The sequence below is a fragment of the Pinus tabuliformis genome, chromosome 2_1 (genome assembly GCF_031772625.1).
Source record: "Pinus tabuliformis cultivar Carrire ecotype Pingquan chromosome 2_1, CPIR1, whole genome shotgun sequence".
Taxonomy (NCBI): domain Eukaryota; kingdom Viridiplantae; phylum Streptophyta; class Pinopsida; order Pinales; family Pinaceae; genus Pinus; species Pinus tabuliformis.
In genome coordinates this window covers 296,734,054-296,753,339 of record NC_142299.1, presented here as the reverse complement: position 1 = coordinate 296,753,339, position 19,286 = coordinate 296,734,054, and the positions used below count along the sequence as shown (strand labels likewise).

General features: G+C 39.9%; 2 protein-coding genes and 1 pseudogene across 2 annotated transcripts; all 3 read right to left on the bottom strand.

Annotated features, from left to right (window-relative positions):
- Positions 1–2,539: 2,539 nt before the first annotated feature.
- LOC149199973 (fibrillin protein 5 homolog) lies at positions 2,540–3,889 on the bottom strand (the record flags this gene model as incomplete). The annotated part of the gene is made up of 4 exons (XM_089400793.1): positions 3,767–3,889; positions 3,458–3,568; positions 3,210–3,308; positions 2,540–2,677 (listed from the first exon to the last, which is right to left on the bottom strand). Coding segments are annotated over exons 1-4 (471 nt in total), but the record flags the coding sequence as incomplete, so codon positions are not given.
- A 353-nt stretch (positions 3,890–4,242) lies between these two features.
- On the bottom strand, positions 4,243–6,127 carry LOC149199972 (fibrillin protein 5 homolog). Its single transcript, XM_089399491.1, has 6 exons — positions 6,005–6,127; positions 5,696–5,818; positions 5,448–5,546; positions 4,871–4,915; positions 4,698–4,771; positions 4,243–4,539 (listed from the first exon to the last, which is right to left on the bottom strand). The coding sequence occupies exons 1-6, from the start codon at positions 6,125–6,127 to the stop codon at positions 4,449–4,451; spliced, it is 555 nt and encodes a 184-aa protein (XP_089255617.1). The 3' UTR covers positions 4,243–4,448.
- A 446-nt stretch (positions 6,128–6,573) lies between these two features.
- Positions 6,574–8,365, bottom strand: LOC149199971 (fibrillin protein 5 homolog; annotated as a pseudogene).
- Between the last annotated feature and the right edge of the window lie 10,921 nt (positions 8,366–19,286).

The window sequence follows — 19,286 nt, the reverse complement described above, 5'->3', positions numbered from 1 at the left end:
ATATAATCTCTTATGTTATTGGTCATACATATATTATTGTTAACCTATTACTATTTATGTAGTTCAATCATAATTGATTCTTCAATATGTAAGAGGATGGCACATAGATATAGGCATCGAATCTTCTGTACGTTCATTCTGAAAATCTTAATATAATTCTCCTATTCTCTCTCCTACTTTCTTTGTGAGGCCAGTGTATGTACATTTTTAGAATATCTCTTCATCATCTCATCTCACCTATTTGAATCTTTGTTAAGTTGGCAAGTTCATATTCGACAAATTGTGCTATGAATGTTTAATGCTTTCTTTGTTCAACACTTTTCATTGGAAACTAGACTTCTATTAATGTTGAAACATTATGCTGCCTCTTTATTTTTCTATTAAAATGTATGACTAAAGTCTGAGACTGCCAAAGCTCAAGCTTTGTTGCCAACAAAATGCCTCACTAGGCAGAGTAATTAACCCCTTAAAAAGTTAAACTACATGTTCCACAATCTGGGTAGACTAGGGTATGAGGGACTACAAATCCCTTAACAAAAAAAGGAGGATACCTGCATGTTTACTGTTTGATCCAAACACTTTAACATAAAACAAAGGATATAAAAACTTCTGCATGCATTCCTTCAATGGACAGAGTTAACATGGCAGTGATTCAGGAAAAATTGGAAAAGGCGCTTTACACAGTTGAGTGCTAGTAAGGGTAGCTCTACTTGTCAGGAATATCAAGAACCAAGTAGCTCACTGTAAGAAAATGGTTAATGCTAAGGATGGTCCACCAACAGTGTTGTTCAACTAAATGAAGAGTTGAACTGTAGGCCGCTGCTTACAAGTTTGGAGGACCTTGGAAATGGTGTTCTTCCCAAGAGTTGAATGATTTGAATTCTAGCTGTTATCTTAGGATAAAATAGGGGCTACTTGTTACTTGAAGAGGATAGCATTTCTCTCTATCCGTATAAAAAAAATTCTACTCATGATATTCATTTTATGTTAATTGGATATTGACAGTTTGTATTTAGTTTATTTCAGCGTTTTATTCTAGTCATTCATATATAATCTCTTATGTTATTGGTCATACATATATTATTGTTAACCTATTACTATTTATGTAGTTCAATCATAATTGATTCTTCAATATGTAAGAGGATGGCACATAGATATAGGCATCGAATCTTCTGTACATTCATTCTGAAAATCTTAATATAATTCTCCTATTCTCTCTCCTACTTTCTTTGTGAGGCCAGTGTATGTACATTTTTAGAATATCTCTTCATCATCTCATCTCACCTATTTGAATCTTTGTTAAGTTGGCAAGTTCATATTCGACAAATTGTGCTATGAATGTTTAATGCTTTCTTTGTTCAACACTTTTCATTGGAAACTAGACTTCTATTAATGTTGAAACATTATGCTGCCTCTCTATTTTTCTATTAAAATGTATGACTGAAGTCTGAGACTGCCAAAGCTCAAGCTTTGTTGCCAACAAAATGCCTCACTAGGCAGAGTAATTAACCCCTTAAAAGGTTAAACTACATGTTCCACAATCTGGGTAGACTAGGGTATGAGGGACTACAAAGCCCTTAACAAAAAAAGGAGGATACCTGCATGTTTACCGTTTGATCCAAACACTTTAACATAAAACAAAGGATATAAAAACTTCTGCATGCATTCCTTCAATGGACAGAGTTAACATGGCAGTGACTCAGGAAAAATTAGAAAAGGCGCTTTACACAGTTGAGTGCTAGTAAGGGCGCTTTACTTGAATTTTATATTTTACAACTTGGCCACATGTTCACTTGTTCCACCTTTCAATTATCCAATCTGATGATGCGAGTTTGATGATAGAATAATTGCGATCATAGATTCAGAGCAGGGTGACAACCATCACAGCATTTTGAGAAGCCCTGAAGTGGAAATTTCGTGCAGGTTATTTACCTGACTTCAAGTCCACTGAAACCAGGTAACTGTATTTACTTTTTCAGTCTATTCAAATGATTGCTATAGAATTAAAGAACAAAATATATTATTGTGGCCCTTTAAATCAATTATAGAACACATTGTACAATTTAACTAAATAATCACTAAGAGTCATCAGCCTAGGAATATCTTTTTTGACAATGATATTCTCTGAGCTTGATGCAGTCAGCCAACCAAGCTCTCATAAATTACATTTCTCTGCATCATTTTTTTTGACAGCTAAGAACTTGCAAACCTTACCCAGATATCTTTTCTCCTGCCACTCGTTCAAGGAGAAAGACATTACCTTTGTCATCCCTACCAATCCTAGTAATATTGTCAACATATCTTTCCCCACATTAAGGACCATCATTCATGTGACCAAAATCACTTTTAACTATTGCACACTTTCAAAATTAAAATCAAACTGCAGCCAATTCAATATTTTCACAGAGAAAGAGAAAGAAGTCCTCTAATTATCCTAGGAAACATATGGTCAAGGATACGTTATTTCCAACCAGCCTTGGGGATTGAAAATGCTGAGAAGTATATCATAGTTCTTTCGGAACAAATTTAGTAACTGAAAATCACAAACAGCAAAGACATTTGCAACCTCACAACCGAAAATTTCATGCCAAATCTTGTTAACAACCTGTATTTCTGAAACAAAGTAGCCTACCGTTTCAGGGGCAATGGCTGATCTTTCAAACTGGATGTCAACGCGCTGGTTGGAAAGAAGGGCAGGATTAGTTTAAATACTTATGCAAGATTGAGAAACTGAACAATGTTGACTATAAATTTTGAATGAATCAAATCAAGGAATAGGAAAAGAAATGAAACAGCAAATTGAATTTGATCTTGAGCTGGTGAAATTCAGCCCTCAACCTTAATTCCATGTTCATTAGGCACCTGAGTTTTCCCTATGATTTCGGAAATATCAGAGCACACCTTTTGATTCTATTCAAGAACATAAACTAATGCATATTGTAATAAGTTTTCCACAATGGCTCAATAGATATCAAAGTGTAAATTTTGATTCTATTCAAGAACATGGACTATTCCATATCATACTCAGTTTCTCCCAATAGTTTGGAATATATCAGAGTGAACATTTTGACTTATTCAAGAACATGGACTAATCCATTATAAAATCAGTTTCTCAACATTAATTGGAAGACCTCAATGTGCACATTTTGATTCTATTCAAGAATGTAGACTAATCCATATTACAATCAGTAAGGGTTAGGGTTTGGAACCTTAGGGCTTGCAATCTTGAAGGAAGCCTCAATAGTTAGCTCTCCTGTGAGCATGCCCAAGCCGGCAACACTGAAGCCAATGGTGTTTACTGCTTTTCCCTACATTCAGAGGATTAAGATTTCAAAACCCATATGGGTCCCTACAGAAATCAAAGCCATGAACACCCAAGCTTTTCTGATATGATTTTGAATTTAGAATAAAAGACAAGCAATTCATGAATGAATGACAAACTGGATAGCATAGCCACCTCTTTTGTATTGATAGTCTGCACAAACTCCCCCAGAGCAATAAAGTCCCGGAGACCTAGCTTTGTCCGTTTAGAGCCCAGGATTGTTATTGTACTGTATAGAAGCTTCCACTAGCCTTCGACCTGGTAGAAACTTCACATTAGGGCATCCATGGTATCCTATCCATGCCCAAATCTAATTAGAACATGGGATCCCAAATCTTGAAATGGAATACTAGCGCTAATTTCTTTTGTAAATGCCACCAACCATTGGACTAGATCCACTTAGTTTCGGAACCCAGATTCACACTGAAATACAAACGCATTTACCATTTGGAGATTTTCAGTAGGATTGTGTACAGGGTTTTGTTCTTCAAGCAGCATTAGAAGCTTCTCTATTTCAGTCCTTTTAGCCACTGGAACGCCGAAAACACCCCTGTTCAGGCCTTGCATTGACATTCACAAAACCCAAACGGGCAATCAGTAATTTACTTTCAGAAGATTTGTGAACTAGGATGAAAAAACCTATTTCAAAACCTGAAGTCTGAGACTGCCAAACCTCAAGCTTTGTTGCCAACAAAATGCAATCTGTGATGGTTGCCACCTTTCAATTATCCAATCTGATGATGCGAGTTTGATGATAGAATAATTGCGATCATAGATTCAGAGCAGGGTGACAACCATCACAGCATTTTGAGAAGCCCTGAAGTGGAAATTTCGTGCAGGTTATTTACCTGACTTCAAGTCCACTGAAACCAAGTAACTGTATTTACTTTTTCAGTCTGTTCAAATGATTGCTATAGAATTAAAGAACAAAATATATTATTGTGGCCCTTTAAATCAATTATAGAACACATTGTACAATTTAACTAAATAATCTCTAAGAGTCATCAGCCTAGGAATATCTTTTTTGACAATGATATTCTCTGAGCTTGATGCAGTCAGCCAACCAAGCTCTCATAAATTACATTTCTCTGCATCATTTTTTTTTACAGCTAAGAACTTGCAAACCTTACCCAGATATCTTTTCTCCTGCCACTCGTTCAAGGAGAAAGACATTACCTTTGTCATCCCTACCAATCCTAGTAATATTGTCAACATATCTTTCCCCACATTAAGGACCATCATTCATGTGACCAAAATCACTTTTAACTATTGCACACTTTCAAAATTAAAATCAAACTGCAGCCAATTCAATATTTTCACAGAGAAAGAGAAAGAAGTCCTCTAATTATCCTAGGAAACATATGGTCAAGGATACGTTATTTCCAACCAGCCTTGGGGATTGAAAATGCTGAGAAGTATATCATAGTTCTTTCGGAACAAATTTAGTAACTGCAAATCACAAACAGCAAAGACATTTGCAACCTCACAACCGAAAATTCCATGCCAAATCTTGTTAACAACCTGTATTTCTGAAACAAAGTAGCCTACCGTTTCAGGGGCAATGGCTGATCTTTCAAATTGGATGTCAACGCGCTGGTTGGAAAGAAGGGCAGGATTAGTTTAAATACTTATGCAAGATTGAGAAACTGAACAATGTTGACTATAAATTTTGAATGAATCAAATCAAGGAATAGGAAAAGAAATGAAACAGCAAATTGAATTTGATCTTGAGCTGGTGAAATTCAGCCCTCAACCTTAATTCCATGTTCATTAGGCACCTGAGTTTTCCCTATGATTTCGGAAATATCAGAGCACACCTTTTGATTCTATTCAAGAACATAAACTAATGCATATTGTAATAAGTTTTCCACAATGGCTCAATAGATATCAAAGTGTAAATTTTGATTCTATTCAAGAACATGGACTATTCCATATCATACTCAGTTTCTCCCAATAGTTTGGAATATATCAGAGTGAACATTTTGACTTATTCAAGAACATGGACTAATCCATTATAAAATCAGTTTCTCAACATTAATTGGAAGACCTCAATGTGCGCATTTTGATTCTATTCAAGAATGTAGACTAATCCATATTACAATCAGTAAGGGTTAGGGTTTGGAACCTTAGGGCTTGCAATCTTGAAGGAAGCCTCAATAGTTAGCTCTCCTGTGAGCATGCCCAAGCCGGCAACACTGAAGCCAATGGTGTTTACTGCTTTTCCCTACATTCAGAGGATTAAGATTTCAAAACCCATATGGGTCCCTACAGAAATCAAAGCCATGAACACCCAAGCTTTTCTGATATGATTTTGAATTTAGAATAAAAGACAAGCAATTCATGAATGAATGACAAACTGGATAGCAGAGCCACCTCTTTTGTATTGATAGTCTGCACAAACTCCCCCAGAGCAATAAAGTCCCGGAGACCTAGCTTTGTCCGTTTAGAGCCCAGGATTGTTATTGTACTGTATAGAAGCTTCCACTGGCCTTCGACCTGGTAGAAACTTCACATTAGGGCATCCATGGTATCCTATCCATGCCCAAATCTAATTAGAACATGGGATCCCAAATCTTGAAATGGAATAATAGCGCTAATTTCTTTTGTAAATGCCACAAACCATTGGACTAGATCCACTTAGTTTCGGAACCCAGATTCACACTGAAATACAAACGCATTTACCATTTGGAGATTTTCAGTAGGATTGTGTACAGGGTTTTGTTCTTCAAGCAGCATTAGAAGCTTCTCTATTTCGGTCCTTTTAGCCACTGGAACGCCGAAAACACCCCTGTTCAGGCCTTGCATTGACATTCACAAAACCCAAACGGGCAATCAGCAATTTACTTTCAGAAGATTTGTGAACTAGGATGAAAAAACCTATTTCAAAACCTGAAGTCTGAGACTGCCAAACCTCAAGCTTTGTTGCCAACAAAATGCAATCTGTGATGGTTGCCACCTTTCAATTATCCAATCTGATGATGCGAGTTTGATGATAGAATAATTGCGATCATAGATTCAGAGCAGGGTGACAACCATCACAGCATTTTGAGAAGCCCTGAAGTGGAAATTTCGTGCAGGTTATTTACCTGACTTCAAGTCCACTGAAACCAGGTAACTGTATTTACTTTTTCAGTCTATTCAAATGATTGCTATAGAATTAAAGAACAAAATATATTATTGTGGCCCTTTAAATCAATTATAGAACACATTGTACAATTTAACTAAATAATCTCTAAGAGTCATTAGCCTAGGAATATCTTTTTTGACAATGATATTCTCTGAGCTTGATGCAGTCAGCCAACCAAGCTCTCATAAATTACATTTCTCTGCATCATTTTTTTTGACAGCTAAGAACTTGCAAACCTTACCCAGATATCTTTTCTCCTGCCACTCGTTCAAGGAGAAAGACATTACCTTTGTCATCCCTACCAATCCTAGTAATATTGTCAACATATCTTTCCCCACGTTAAGGACCATCATTCATGTGACCAAAATCACTTTTAACTATTGCACACTTTCAAAATTAAAATCAAACTGCAGCCAATTCAATATTTTCACAGAGAAAGAGAAAGAAGTCCTCTAATTATCCTAGGAAACATATGGTCAAGGATACGTTATTTCCAACCAGCCTTGGGGATTGAAAATGCTGAGAAGTATATCATAGTTCTTTCGGAACAAATTTAGTAACTGCAAATCACAAACAGCAAAGACATTTGCAACCTCACAACCGAAAATTCCATGCCAAATCTTGTTAACAACCTGTATTTCTGAAACAAAGTAGCCTACCGTTTCAGGGGCAATGGCTGATCTTTCAAACTGGATGTCAACGCGCTGGTTGGAAAGAAGGGCAGGATTAGTTTAAATACTTATGCAAGATTGAGAAACTGAACAATGTTGACTATAAATTTTGAATGAATCAAATCAAGGAATAGGAAAAGAAATGAAACAGCAAATTGAATTTGATCTTGAGCTGGTGAAATTCAGCCCTCAACCTTAATTCCATGTTCATTAGGCACCTGAGTTTTCCCTATGATTTCGGAAATATCAGAGCACACCTTTTGATTCTATTCAAGAACATAAACTAATGCATATTGTAATAAGTTTTCCACAATGGCTCAATAGATATCAAAGTGTAAATTTTGATTCTATTCAAGAACATGGACTATTCCATATCATACTCAGTTTCTCCCAATCGTTTGGAATATATCAGAGTGAACATTTTGACTTATTCAAGAACATGGACTAATCCATTATAAAATCAGTTTCTCAACATTAATTGGAAGACCTCAATGTGCACATTTTGATTCTATTCAAGAATGTAGACTAATCCATATTACAATTAGTAAGGGTTAGGGTTTGGAACCTTAGGGCTTGCAATCTTGAAGGAAGCCTCAATAGTTAGCTCTCATGTGAGCATGCCCAAGCCAGCAACACTGAAGCCAATGGTGTTTACTGCTTTTCCCTACATTCAGAGGATTAAGATTTCAAAACCCATATGGGTCCCTACAGAAATCAAAGCCATGAACACCCAAGCTTTTCTGATATGATTTTGAATTTAGAATAAAAGACAAGCAATTCATGAATGAATGACAAACTGGATAGCAGAGCCACCTCTTTTGTATTGATAGTCTGCACAAACTCCCCGAGAGCAATAAAGTCCCGGAGACCTAGCTTTGTCCGTTTAGAGCCCAGGATTGTTATTGTACTGTATAGAAGCTTCCACTGGCCTTCGACCTGGTAGAAACTTCACATTAGGGCATCCATGGTATCCTATCCATGCCCAAATCTAATTAGAACATGGGATCCCAAATCTTGAAATGGAATAATAGCGCTAATTTCTTTTGTAAATGCCACCAACCATTGGACTAGATCCACTTAGTTTCGGAACCCAGATTCACATTGAAATACAAACGCATTTACCATTTGGAGATTTTCAGTAGGATTGTGTACAGGGTTTTGTTCTTCAAGAAGCATTAGAAGCTTCTCTATTTCGGTCCTTTTAGCCACTGGAATGCCGAAAACACCCCTGTTCAGGCCTTGCATTGACATTCACAAAACCCAAACGGGCAATCAGCAATTTACTTTCAGAAGATTTGTGAACTAGGATGAAAAAACCTATTTCAAAACCATTTTTATACAGGGATCCATATACACCAAAACAGCGGGCTGAATCCGTCAAAACAGGGAGCCGCCCTCCATTTGTTAACAAATCTAACATCCCAGGACCAAATCGACCCTCACAAACCACTCCCGGGACCAAATCGACCCTCACAAACCACTCCCAAACCAGAAAACCCAAACTGTAAATCAAAAATGGGGATTTTGCTCTCCCAAACCAGGAGCAAATATCAAAATGGGGCGATTTTGATCAAATACGATTCCGCAAATATCAAAATGGGGCGATTTTGATCAAATTCGATTCGGTTAGTTTATCCGCCCTGGGCTAAAATGAAAAAATAAATTAATTTTTAAATAAAATATGGGCTAATTATATTAAAAAAAAATTATTATTTTAATTAAAAATTCGCCCCATTAAAATATAAAAAGCCTTAAATTTCGCCTTTGGGCTATTATTCGCCCCTAAAATTAACCTTGTCTCTCACATACAAAGCAGACTTATATGAAATTCAATGGGCCCTCATTCTTAAGATGTCTCTTAGTGCATATAGGGAAAAAGATAGCTAGTGCTCTTTCTGCTTCTTCTTTCTTCCTTTTATCTACATGGTATCCATCTGTAGGAAAGGTATGCAACATTTCACTCTTGAAATCCTCCAACATAATTCAGATCTCATGTTTGATGGTTGATGCAAAGGGAGATGAACTAGCCAAGCCTTGGCTATACCTACCCTTTTTCCTAGCAACCCTAGGGTGATATTTGAATATTGTCTTGATGTCATCATAAGGAATTTAATAGATTTCTCCTCTAGACAACTTGTTGAGGGTCTCCATTGTTGATTTCTAGTAGCATCTACTATGATCTAAGCCTCAAAATTTGTAGGGAGGCTTGGACACTTGTATTCCATAATACCTAGAAATCATTTTAGGAAATTCCACCAGAAGACAATTTTATTAAAATAATTTTCTGCAGCAATACATAAAAATCTGAAAATTGTAGTAGTAGTCGCGTTGCATAGAAATTCTAGGCACCGCGACAACGACCCAAATCAGCAGTTGTCACAGTCGTCCCCAATCACTCTGTTGGACTTGGATTCTGGAGAGAGATCGAAGCCCCAGAGGGAATCTCCATTTTGTTTGCAGGTTGAAGAAAAATTACAAGAAGATTGTGTGAAACTGTTGCTGAAAAGACTCGACTGTCTCATATGAAAATGAAAAATTTTAAACTATGTGAAATGTAGGGACTTGGTTAATTTTAGTTAAATGAGGGCCTAAAACTATTTCTGGAATATGTCTTAAATTTTACTTAACTTAAGGCTCAAAAAGGTGGTGATATAAATGTGAAAGAATGTACTTATACTAGCACTGCGAAATGTAAATTCTCAACAAATAATTATTGAAATGCACAATGGAATGAAATGTAAAATGCTGGAATAAAACACCTTTAAATTCAAAAATTCATTTTGTATGAAATACTCAATCAAGATCATTAGATGCATAAGTAAAACTAGATTAATCCTAATTGCATAAGCATCTAAAAAACTCAAAAATAAACTACTGCATGACAGTAAAACAATTTTCAAAAATTTGTTTGCAAAATTTACTGAAGCTAACTTCTATTTTTGTAATTATACAATAGTAGAAATGTAAATTAAATTTGTTGCTTAATTCAGAAAATTTTCAAGTTTAAATATTTCTGATCTATTGATGTATTTTATCTAAAAATCAGAAAATTACTGGAAAAAAAAATAGTGAAATAATATTCGGAAAATATCATGCAAAATTTTCTGAAAGTAATTATATTTCTAAAATGTAATGTAGTGAAATATGCAAATTAATTTGATGCTAAATTTCAGATAACTAAAATTTTATGCCAGTATTAATCTTGCTTTCAATTAGATCAATGAAAGAGGTAAGGGTTTAGAGGATGTACACTAGATATCCCCTAGGGGCTTGAAGAAACTTGAAGATGGGCTGTCCAAATCACTGAAAATTGTCCAATGAAAATGCCAAACTCAGAAATGTTTTGTTAAAATTTGTTAAATTTTTTAGGGAAATTTATTGAGAAAGTTTAGTGATGAAGGAGGGTAAAGAAATGGAGGTTGAAAGGAGAATTATGGGAGGTCGGTGCAGGGCCTCAAGACCCTAAAAAAATTTCCCATGATCTTCTTGCAATTTTTCTTCAAATTGCAAACAAATGGAGATGCCCTTCGGGGCTTAGATCTCTTTCCGGAATCCAAAAAAATCACCTACAATTTTCATATTTTTTCCTGCACAAATAAAAGACAGAAAACCCCAAAGCATGTATATACAAAAATATGAAATACCCAAAACCCCAATGAATTAGAATTTTTTATTTACAAATCTACAATAATAATCTACAGATCTAACAGATTTTCATATCAAAGCCCTCTATTACCCAAATTTAAACCAATTTTGCATAATATTTAGAAATAAATTTGAAATTTTAAAGAGGCACAAACCCAAGAAAAACCTTGTCAGTAAGATATTCTAGAAAATAACTTTAGAAATTAAAAAGATAGTGGGCTATTTTAGATTCTACAAACTGAGAGTCAGTTGCTCCTACTGAGGACTTCCCCAAATTCTAAATGATAATGTTGGTTTGATGGGGCCTGATCCAAGTTCAGCATTAAATAGCCAAACAAATCCCTACACCATTGGCCCTTTCGGCATCAATCGGTGGAGTGCATACCGAAGTCTCACCCGAAGCAGTATGGGGGGACACTGGAACCAAGTTTCCACACCCAAGATGGTTGTGATGTCATTTAATTCCCTCTATCCCTGCCTTCGCATGGGTTGCTTCTTACTAGGACTTGCAAGAGAAACCCTCTATTCCGGCCTTCAATACCTTGACGAGATGGTACGATCAACCTTCCCGTAGCCCTAACCTATTGCTTAGGTACTTTCGCACTGCTCTGGAAACGTGCCGTGTAGATTCCCCAATTAGCCTAGTGATTTGCTTATCTCATAAAATACTTAAAGTTAACACCACGTACGCAGATATTCGTAATTGTGTTCAATTATTTAATGTAGTTTCATTCATCTTCGCATAATTTAAGCCTAATAAAGGAAATTCATACATAAAATATCCAAACAAATCAACATAACAAAGACACATAAATTGCGTAATATCTCATTTTATTAATATCTTCCAAGTTTTACAACCTCTATCTTCCCTACGCACACAGCTGTAGGGGTCCGTGCACTCAGTTGCGGACTTCTACCCTAGGCCTCTACGCACTCAGCTGCAGAGCCTCTACCTACACTACTACCCAAGACTTAGACTTCTTGCTTCCAAGCTATGACTCCATTACATCGTGTGTCATTCTATTATTGTTGTTGTCCTTAAACTACTTAGATCTTAGCTCTTTTTATACAATCCCATGGTCTGTGGACCATGGGTAGATCTCTTACAGTCCACTTTACTTTACAAAACGAAGGGCAGACTACCCTTTTTGGCACATAACACCTTCACGCTCTGTGACCACAAAATGCGAAGTGTTTACAATTATATTACAAAAATTGACTTAAGCATGGGCTTTTAGCCCTAAAACTGTCCTTTGGGGATCCTGCTCCCAACAAGCCCCCAACACAAACATTGTGACTTTCCCTCAAGTCACTCAGTAGGTGCAGAGATCTTTGCATGAAGCCCTTCTAGCTCGTCCCATATGACCGCAACCTCGGTCATGCACTGAGCTACTGCCTACTTCACATCTTCAACTATCTGCTCGGTTACTGCTCCTGCATTATCAGCCTGAAGCTTTTGTTGCGTCGCTTGCAGAGTTGCAAGCTTGCCTTCGATGTTTCCTATGACTGCGTAAGCTTCCTCCAGCTAGGGCCTTAGTCATGTCTTTAGCACTACTTCCTTGTGCAGCGCTGTGTCCACCTGTTCCTTCAGTCACTTGGCTTCCTACAGCTTGGCTAACCTTTGTGTCAGCGTGATGGTTCACGTTCTGCCCTTAACTTCGTCGTAGCACTATTATAGGTCACGTGCTTCTGTCTCTAGCCCCTAGATGTTTGTTTCCTCCTGCAAGCTAGTCAAGACCTCAAACGATTGCTCAAACAACTATGTGCAGTGTGCTACTACACTCTCCACCGCCACGACTGCTTCTGTGACAGTGGTCGCCCGCTGTTCCTTTACCTATGGCAGTGTTGAAGGTTGGGCCCTCAACTAGAGCTCTGTAATCTGCAGGTTCAACTCCAGCTAAACCCGCGCCATCTCAGTCCAAGTGTCGTGCACCCCTATGGCCAATTTGCAGATGTGGACCTCGACTGGCTCCTCCTTTGTAATGGCCAACTCTGGGACCATTCTGCATGCCTCCTCCACGACCTGCATGATCTTCTTGCTCTGGTTGGTCACCTCGGCCTCAGCAGTGATGGAAACATTTCTCTGTAGGGCCATCTATTCGTTGTTTATCCGTTGTTCGCTGATCACCTGGAGGGTGCAGTGCTCTCGGGCCCTTAGCTTTGCAATTACTCCATCTTGCAAGAGGTGGAGTGCTTCACACGAAAGCGCTGCCAGGTTCAACCCATCTCCCTTCAAGGCACTAACAATGGGCCTGTTAACCTCATTTTCAGTGGTTAATGCTCCATCCAGCAGTACTATCACATTGGAAGCCTTCATGCGCAGTTTATCGGCAGCCTCTGAAGTGCTGATGGCCAAGCTGGTAGACATCATACCAGCCTGCGACGCGCGGGTCTGTAACTCCTGCAACCTGGTTTGGATGGCCCCTAGTATAATCTGCTGTTGATTTTCAAATTGTTGTAGGGCCTTCATGGTGACATCTCTGACTGTGTCACCGATATCATAAAAGTTGCCCTCCATCAACGTGATAGGGTCTAGTGAGGTCTTGGTCGCCTTGGATTTCTTTCTGGACCCTCCCTTCTCAAGCTCTCTCGGGTACTTAATGTGGGAGGATGCCTCCTGAGGGTCCACGCCATGCTACTCTGTGTCTTCCTCTTCGATCTCAGGTGAAGGCAACTGCACGTGTTTTTTAGAGCCTCGCTCTGTGCCACCTATCGGTTTTCCTGCCTCCTTTCCTGTCTACTCTGCCTGGGCATTTTTAGCGGCCTCCTTTTTCCTCTTCTCAACCAATTGAGTCATCTTCAGCTTGGCCTCCTCCTTCTTCTATGTGGCAAAATTGCTTCCACCCACCGCTAAGTCCATGGTTATGCGCCACTCCACTAACCATTTATCAAGCACTGCATCAATGGTATCATTTGTTGCCAAATAGGGCAAGTCGTACCACTTATGTGTAGGGTCCTTCCGCACCCTGATTGATACTTGATGGAAATCAACTTTAAACTCGGCATAACTCTATAGATTAGCATATACCATGTGAAATAATCACAGCTTGAGATTGATGACCATCCTGATATTCATTTCCATCAAGATCCAAAAAATCATGCTCTCTTGAACTCGCTCTGCATCCTTGGTCACCCATAGTGAAGCGTACTTTGCTACTTCAGGAAGGTCTGGCACAAATGAAGGGAACTGGCTCTCCTCTGGTAGCTCCCACACTACCAGCACAATCGACATCAAGAGCCACGCATAGTGGAATGTCTTACTTTGCTCTTGCACTTCACGGCAGTTTGCCAGGAACTCTCTAGGAAGGTAATCTGACCAATTAAACTGGACTCCTTTTGTGCACTACTATGAAAGCATGACGACAGGTGCCAACACCTCATCGGTGCGGCACTTCCGCATCACCTTCCCTACAAGGATCTGTGTTGCCACCTTCACAACGGGTTCACATATGCTGGAGATAGCGTACCCGCGTGACTTCTTCACCAGCTTGAATTTCTCCTTCATTGACTCTACAAGTGCCTGCTTGCCACCTTTGCCACCAAAAATCATAGGTGAATTTTCACCTATTTATGGCAGGCGTGTGATTTGGTGGATTAACATCTATATGATGGGTATCGACTCCTCTAGCCACAAACACCCATCATGCACCAAGAACAACAGTTGCTTGATGACCAAACTGTCACCAAGGTGCAGTTATAGTGTGGCACCCAAACCAGGTTCAACAATCTTTCCTTCTCTACCCCATTGAGCCACCTCCACGACTCCAACACTGTCATTCTCGTATTTGTATCTATGATGCGATGCATCAACTATTCGGTTGCCAAGTGCGAGAACTTCTCATGGTCCGCCAAGCCCCATTCTTTTAGTTTCAGTATTGGCACTCGTGCTAAGAGTGGACCGTCGAAAGTAATTTCATCCGGTAGCAGAGGGGTTTGCAGGGAAATCTTACTCTCATCAATGTCCTTTGGGACCTTGCACTTAGGCTTGCACGGAGAGACATACTCCGACAACTGTGTAGTGGGGTTCACACCCTGGGTTTCAATCTCCTCTACTTCCACTTCCACATCCTCATTGTCCATCGGGATGTCTTCGATGTCCTCCTCCTCTGCTTCTGGGTTTATGGTCTTTCCCTTCTCTTGTGCAGTGGGCTTTCGTGGGTTTCGCCTTGGCGAGGCATGCACCGGTATGGCAGGATGATTTCCCTTCTTGTCCTTCATGGTATCCTTAGTTGGGGTTGGCTTCGGTGTTGACATGATCTTCCACAAGAATTCCCTGTGTGTTCGTTGGCAAAGTCACAAATACCCTAGAAACTATCAGAAGCTCATATTGCTCACAATTCATAGGCGTCGGAGAGCTTAACAACTTAATTCTCAAAATGCCAAGTGTTTTTCACTAGGTAGCCACTTGTAATTTATAGGGCATTTTGAATTCAAATCCGACCATTCCCCCCAAAATCGGTTCATTAATGTTGGATTGGCGGCAGATTTTCAAGGATCTAAGCCATAAATTTCATCTTAAATGCTGACCGCCCACTCCATTTGGCCTCACCTTTTTCATCTTGTCATGAACAGTGACCATAATGGTCACTTTCCGTCCAACTTGTGCGATTTCTCCCTGGGTAGCGTAGCTCCCTCCGCGTTGTTGTGGACCTAATGACACGTCCTTGCTTTCACGCAGCTCCCCAACCCGAGTAGTGTAGTTTATAGTCCCACACCTCCTATCAGTTGCCTAGAGTGCTAAGACTCTTCTACCTTCATTCACTGAAATGGCTGAACCACCGGTGTATGGATTCAAGCGACTGCCATTCACCTTTCCTGGGAAGGGTTCTCCATTTAATTTGACCAGTTGTACCGCTCCTCCATTGGTAATCTCCTTAATGACATAAGGCCCTAACCAGTGCATCCTGAACTTCCCTAGAAATTTATCAAACTTACTATCATATAGCAAAACCAAGTCATTTACCTTAAATGAGCGCAGCTTAATGTGTCAATCATGCCATGCCTTTTCACGCTGCTTTTGGACCTGCTGGTGAAATCTTGCTAAAAATATTTCTTCCTCCAATTCATCTAGCTATACGAGCCTCTCCTCTAGGGCTCCGTGATCCGTCATACCTATGAGCATTGTTATGCGTAGGCTAGGCACGATGTATTCCATAGGAATTACTGCTTGAACACCATAGACAAGCCTAAAAGGGGTTTTTCTAGTCAACTTCTTACATGTCATCCGATAAGCCCATGGTACTATAGGTACGCATAGGTCCTAATCACTTTGCTGAGCATTACAAACCTTGGTCAATGCATTTTAAAGCACTTTGTTTAACGCTTCCACCATCCCATTAGCCTATGGGTGATAAGGCGTACTCTTCTAGTGGTATACCTGAAATTCCTCCGTCAGCACGTTGATCGTCTCATTCAGGAAATACGTACCATGATCACTTATCAAGATCTTTGAATAGTCAAATCGTGTCCGTACATGCTCAAATAAGAACTTCGTGGCAGTTGCGCCCATGCAATCCTTCACCGGTTGTGCTTCTACCCAACGAGTCAAATACTCTGTTGTGGTGATAATGTACCTTGTTCATGTCTTGCCTCATGGTTGAATGGGTCCTACAAAATCTATCGCCCACTTCTCGAAGGGTTGCAATTTCATTTGTGGATTCAAAGGCATTTCATCCCTCTATGATGGCCTGCCATTTCTTTGACACACATCGCATGCCTTGTAATATGCTTTTGATTTCTGATGAAGGGTTGGCCACCACAACCCTACATGTAGAATATTCTGCGCAGTTTCTCTTCTTGCATAATGGCCTCCTGCGGCGCCCCCATGAGAGTCTTCAAGGATGTTGCTTCTTTCAAACTCAGGTACATACTGTTGAAATACCTCATCAGTCCCCATCTTGTACAGATGCCCAGCAATGACAGAGAGATCTACCGCATGCACCACTAATTCCTTCTTTTGCTGGATAGTGTATCCTTCTGGTGTAGTTCCTGTTGTTAGGAAGTGTATTATATTTCCCAAAATGACCATCTGCGACATGCACTGCAAATAGTTGTGCTTTAGGCAATCCCTCTTCCAAGTTAGTGGGTTCCTCCCCTGTTTCAATGCGTGACAGATGGTCTGGTCCCGCGTTCAATCATCCAGGCTTCAAAACCACTTCAAAATCATACTCCTGGAACAATAAGAGCCACCTATATATTCTCCCCCCAAACACAGGCTTATTGACCAGGTACTTCAGTGCAAAGTGATTTGTATACATCTTAAAATGGCCTCCCAGCAAGTAGTGCCTATACTTCTGGAGCGCATACACCATAGCTAGCCCCTCGTGCTCGGTGGTGGAATAATTCTTCTCCGCTTTGGCCAAATGTGCACGTGGATCATCTTGCCCATCATACTTGTCTATCAGTCACATCTTAGGCTTCCCAAATTGTGTTCTCATCATCCTCCTACATTTTCACCAATCATCAAAGATTCCTTTATGCATACCCCACCATCTTGCGGGCATAGCGCACAGTGCCTAGTCCAACACCTGGAAGCGTTGCTTTTCTGGTACCTCCCTTTCAAATGCATCCAAAAAGATATCTACCTCATTCAAACCATCATAAGTAGGTAGGTTTCTTACCTCTGATGACACACAGCACAACAATCGGGTCATCATGTTTCAATTTAGCGTAGTTATTTCATGTAACCGATTCTGCTAGCGTTCTATTTCTTCATCGGAGTCCGAAGTGTAGGAACTCTCATGATCCAATGTAATCCGTCCATCCATGTTGGGGTTCACCCAATCTTGGTCTTGCGCTTTTATCTTATAGATACAGTCCAAATTGTCATCACTTTCATAATCACGGATTGGTTCAGTATAGCGTGATCCTTCAGCAAGATCAAGGGGTACTATTACACGCAACAATTTCTTCTCAATGGTCATCTTTCACTTCTTCAAATTGATTACCCCATTCATATTAGTATCCCAGTCAATTCCCATCAGTGGAGGATAGGTATTGTTGTCATCCACTATCTCTATCACTTCAAAATCAGCCAGCGCACTCGCTTCCTCAATATCCACAGTCACCCCTTGCAACTGCCCCATGGGGATGATCTTCTGTTGATTTTCCATCCTTAGCTAAATCGAAGACCATTGCAGTGCATGTCTTCCCATTCATTCCCAAGTTTGTTTTGGTAGGACGTTCGCATCTGACACCAGGTCCAAAATAACCTGATCCATTTCATACTCTCCTATCTGCGCGATCAGTCTCATCTCTCGTCTCATCCTTGTTTTATGTTTACCAATCTTTTGTACCACGCGCGGCTCACCTGGCACAATCCTAGCGCATCTATTAATGAGCTCTTACAACCCTTTCACAGCCTTAGTATCGTGTAGTAACTTCATACAGGTCTCCAGGAAAGTTGTGAGCATAGAGGGGTCCATCTATTGCTCAGGCTTATCCTTGCTCCTTGAGGTGGAGGCCTCAGTGAAGCTCTTCTTAGTTTCCATGAAGGTTTCACGTGCGCGCTCCAAATCAAACTCAACCTCCTTCACTGGAGCTTTGCAAACCCATGTACTATCCTCTTTCTATTTTCCCTTGTCATCTCCCATCGTGATTCCACTCTTGAGCACTATGTTTACATTTGGATCCTCTTCGCGCAGCTCAAACCACATCATCTATAGGTTCTAAGTCAGCAGAGGTGGTAGCGCCCCTTTGTCTCATATCCTAGTTATTAGCGTAGGACATTCTTCTATTTCATGATCAAATAATGTGCAATACTTGCACTACGGACACATTGGATTAGTGCAATCACTGGCATAGTGTCTTGGTCCTCTGCAATTGTACCAAATCAAATATCCTCGACCTCTTCAAGGTCCTCCTCCACCTCGGCCTCATTCACACCCCTGAAATCTTATCTGCACTATCCCTACGCTCTGGTCAAGGGGCCACGTTTTGTCCTGAACCCTATAGGCAGGAGTTCTATCCATCATCAATTCATAGCTCCGGCAAGTACGCTCATCATATCCTACCGACCTACAAAAGTTGCAGAACAGCTGTTGTGGTGTCTATACAAACTTCTATAGCAAGTGACAGTTATCTGTGGCATGTTTTCTGGCTACCTGACAGATAGCGCACCATAATGTAGGTCCCACACTAGGTCCTGCTTAAGCTTCTAGTCTTAAAGGCATCGATCCTCCTCCTACAATATAGTTTGAAAAGACCGGGCAACGATCTTTATCATGACCCTAACTCTTTCTTTTCAAGCACCATACCTCCTCGCGCACCTCTGGTTGAATCGTCCTATCTTGCTTCAGACTTTGCATCTCAAGGCACAGATTCTTCAGTTGTGAATAGATCTACTGAACTCCTAGATTTGGATCTTGCATAGGAGTTTCATGTAGTCTCATGGAAATCTCCAAGTCCTTCGCCTGAGTTGTTATCTTCTACTGCGACAGTGCACTCCTTAAGTGAGGTAGTAGCGAAGCCACAAACCACTTGCAATGTTGTCCATCTATCAAATTCATGTTGGCTTCATGGA

Bases quoted from the DNA above. Each gene is read 5' to 3' on its own strand.
- LOC149199972 (XM_089399491.1), bottom strand. From the start codon at position 6,127: ATGCAAGGCCTGAACAGGGGTGTTTTCGGCGTTCCAGTGGCTAAAAGG. The intron at 5,819-6,004 runs GTAAATGCGTTT...AGTTTCTACCAG, and splicing joins CTACTGAAAATCTCCAAATG to GTCGAAGGCCAGTGGAAGCT. The intron at 4,772-4,870 runs GTAGGCTACTTT...TGTGATTTGCAG, and splicing joins CAGCCATTGCCCCTGAAACG to TTACTAAATTTGTTCCGAAA.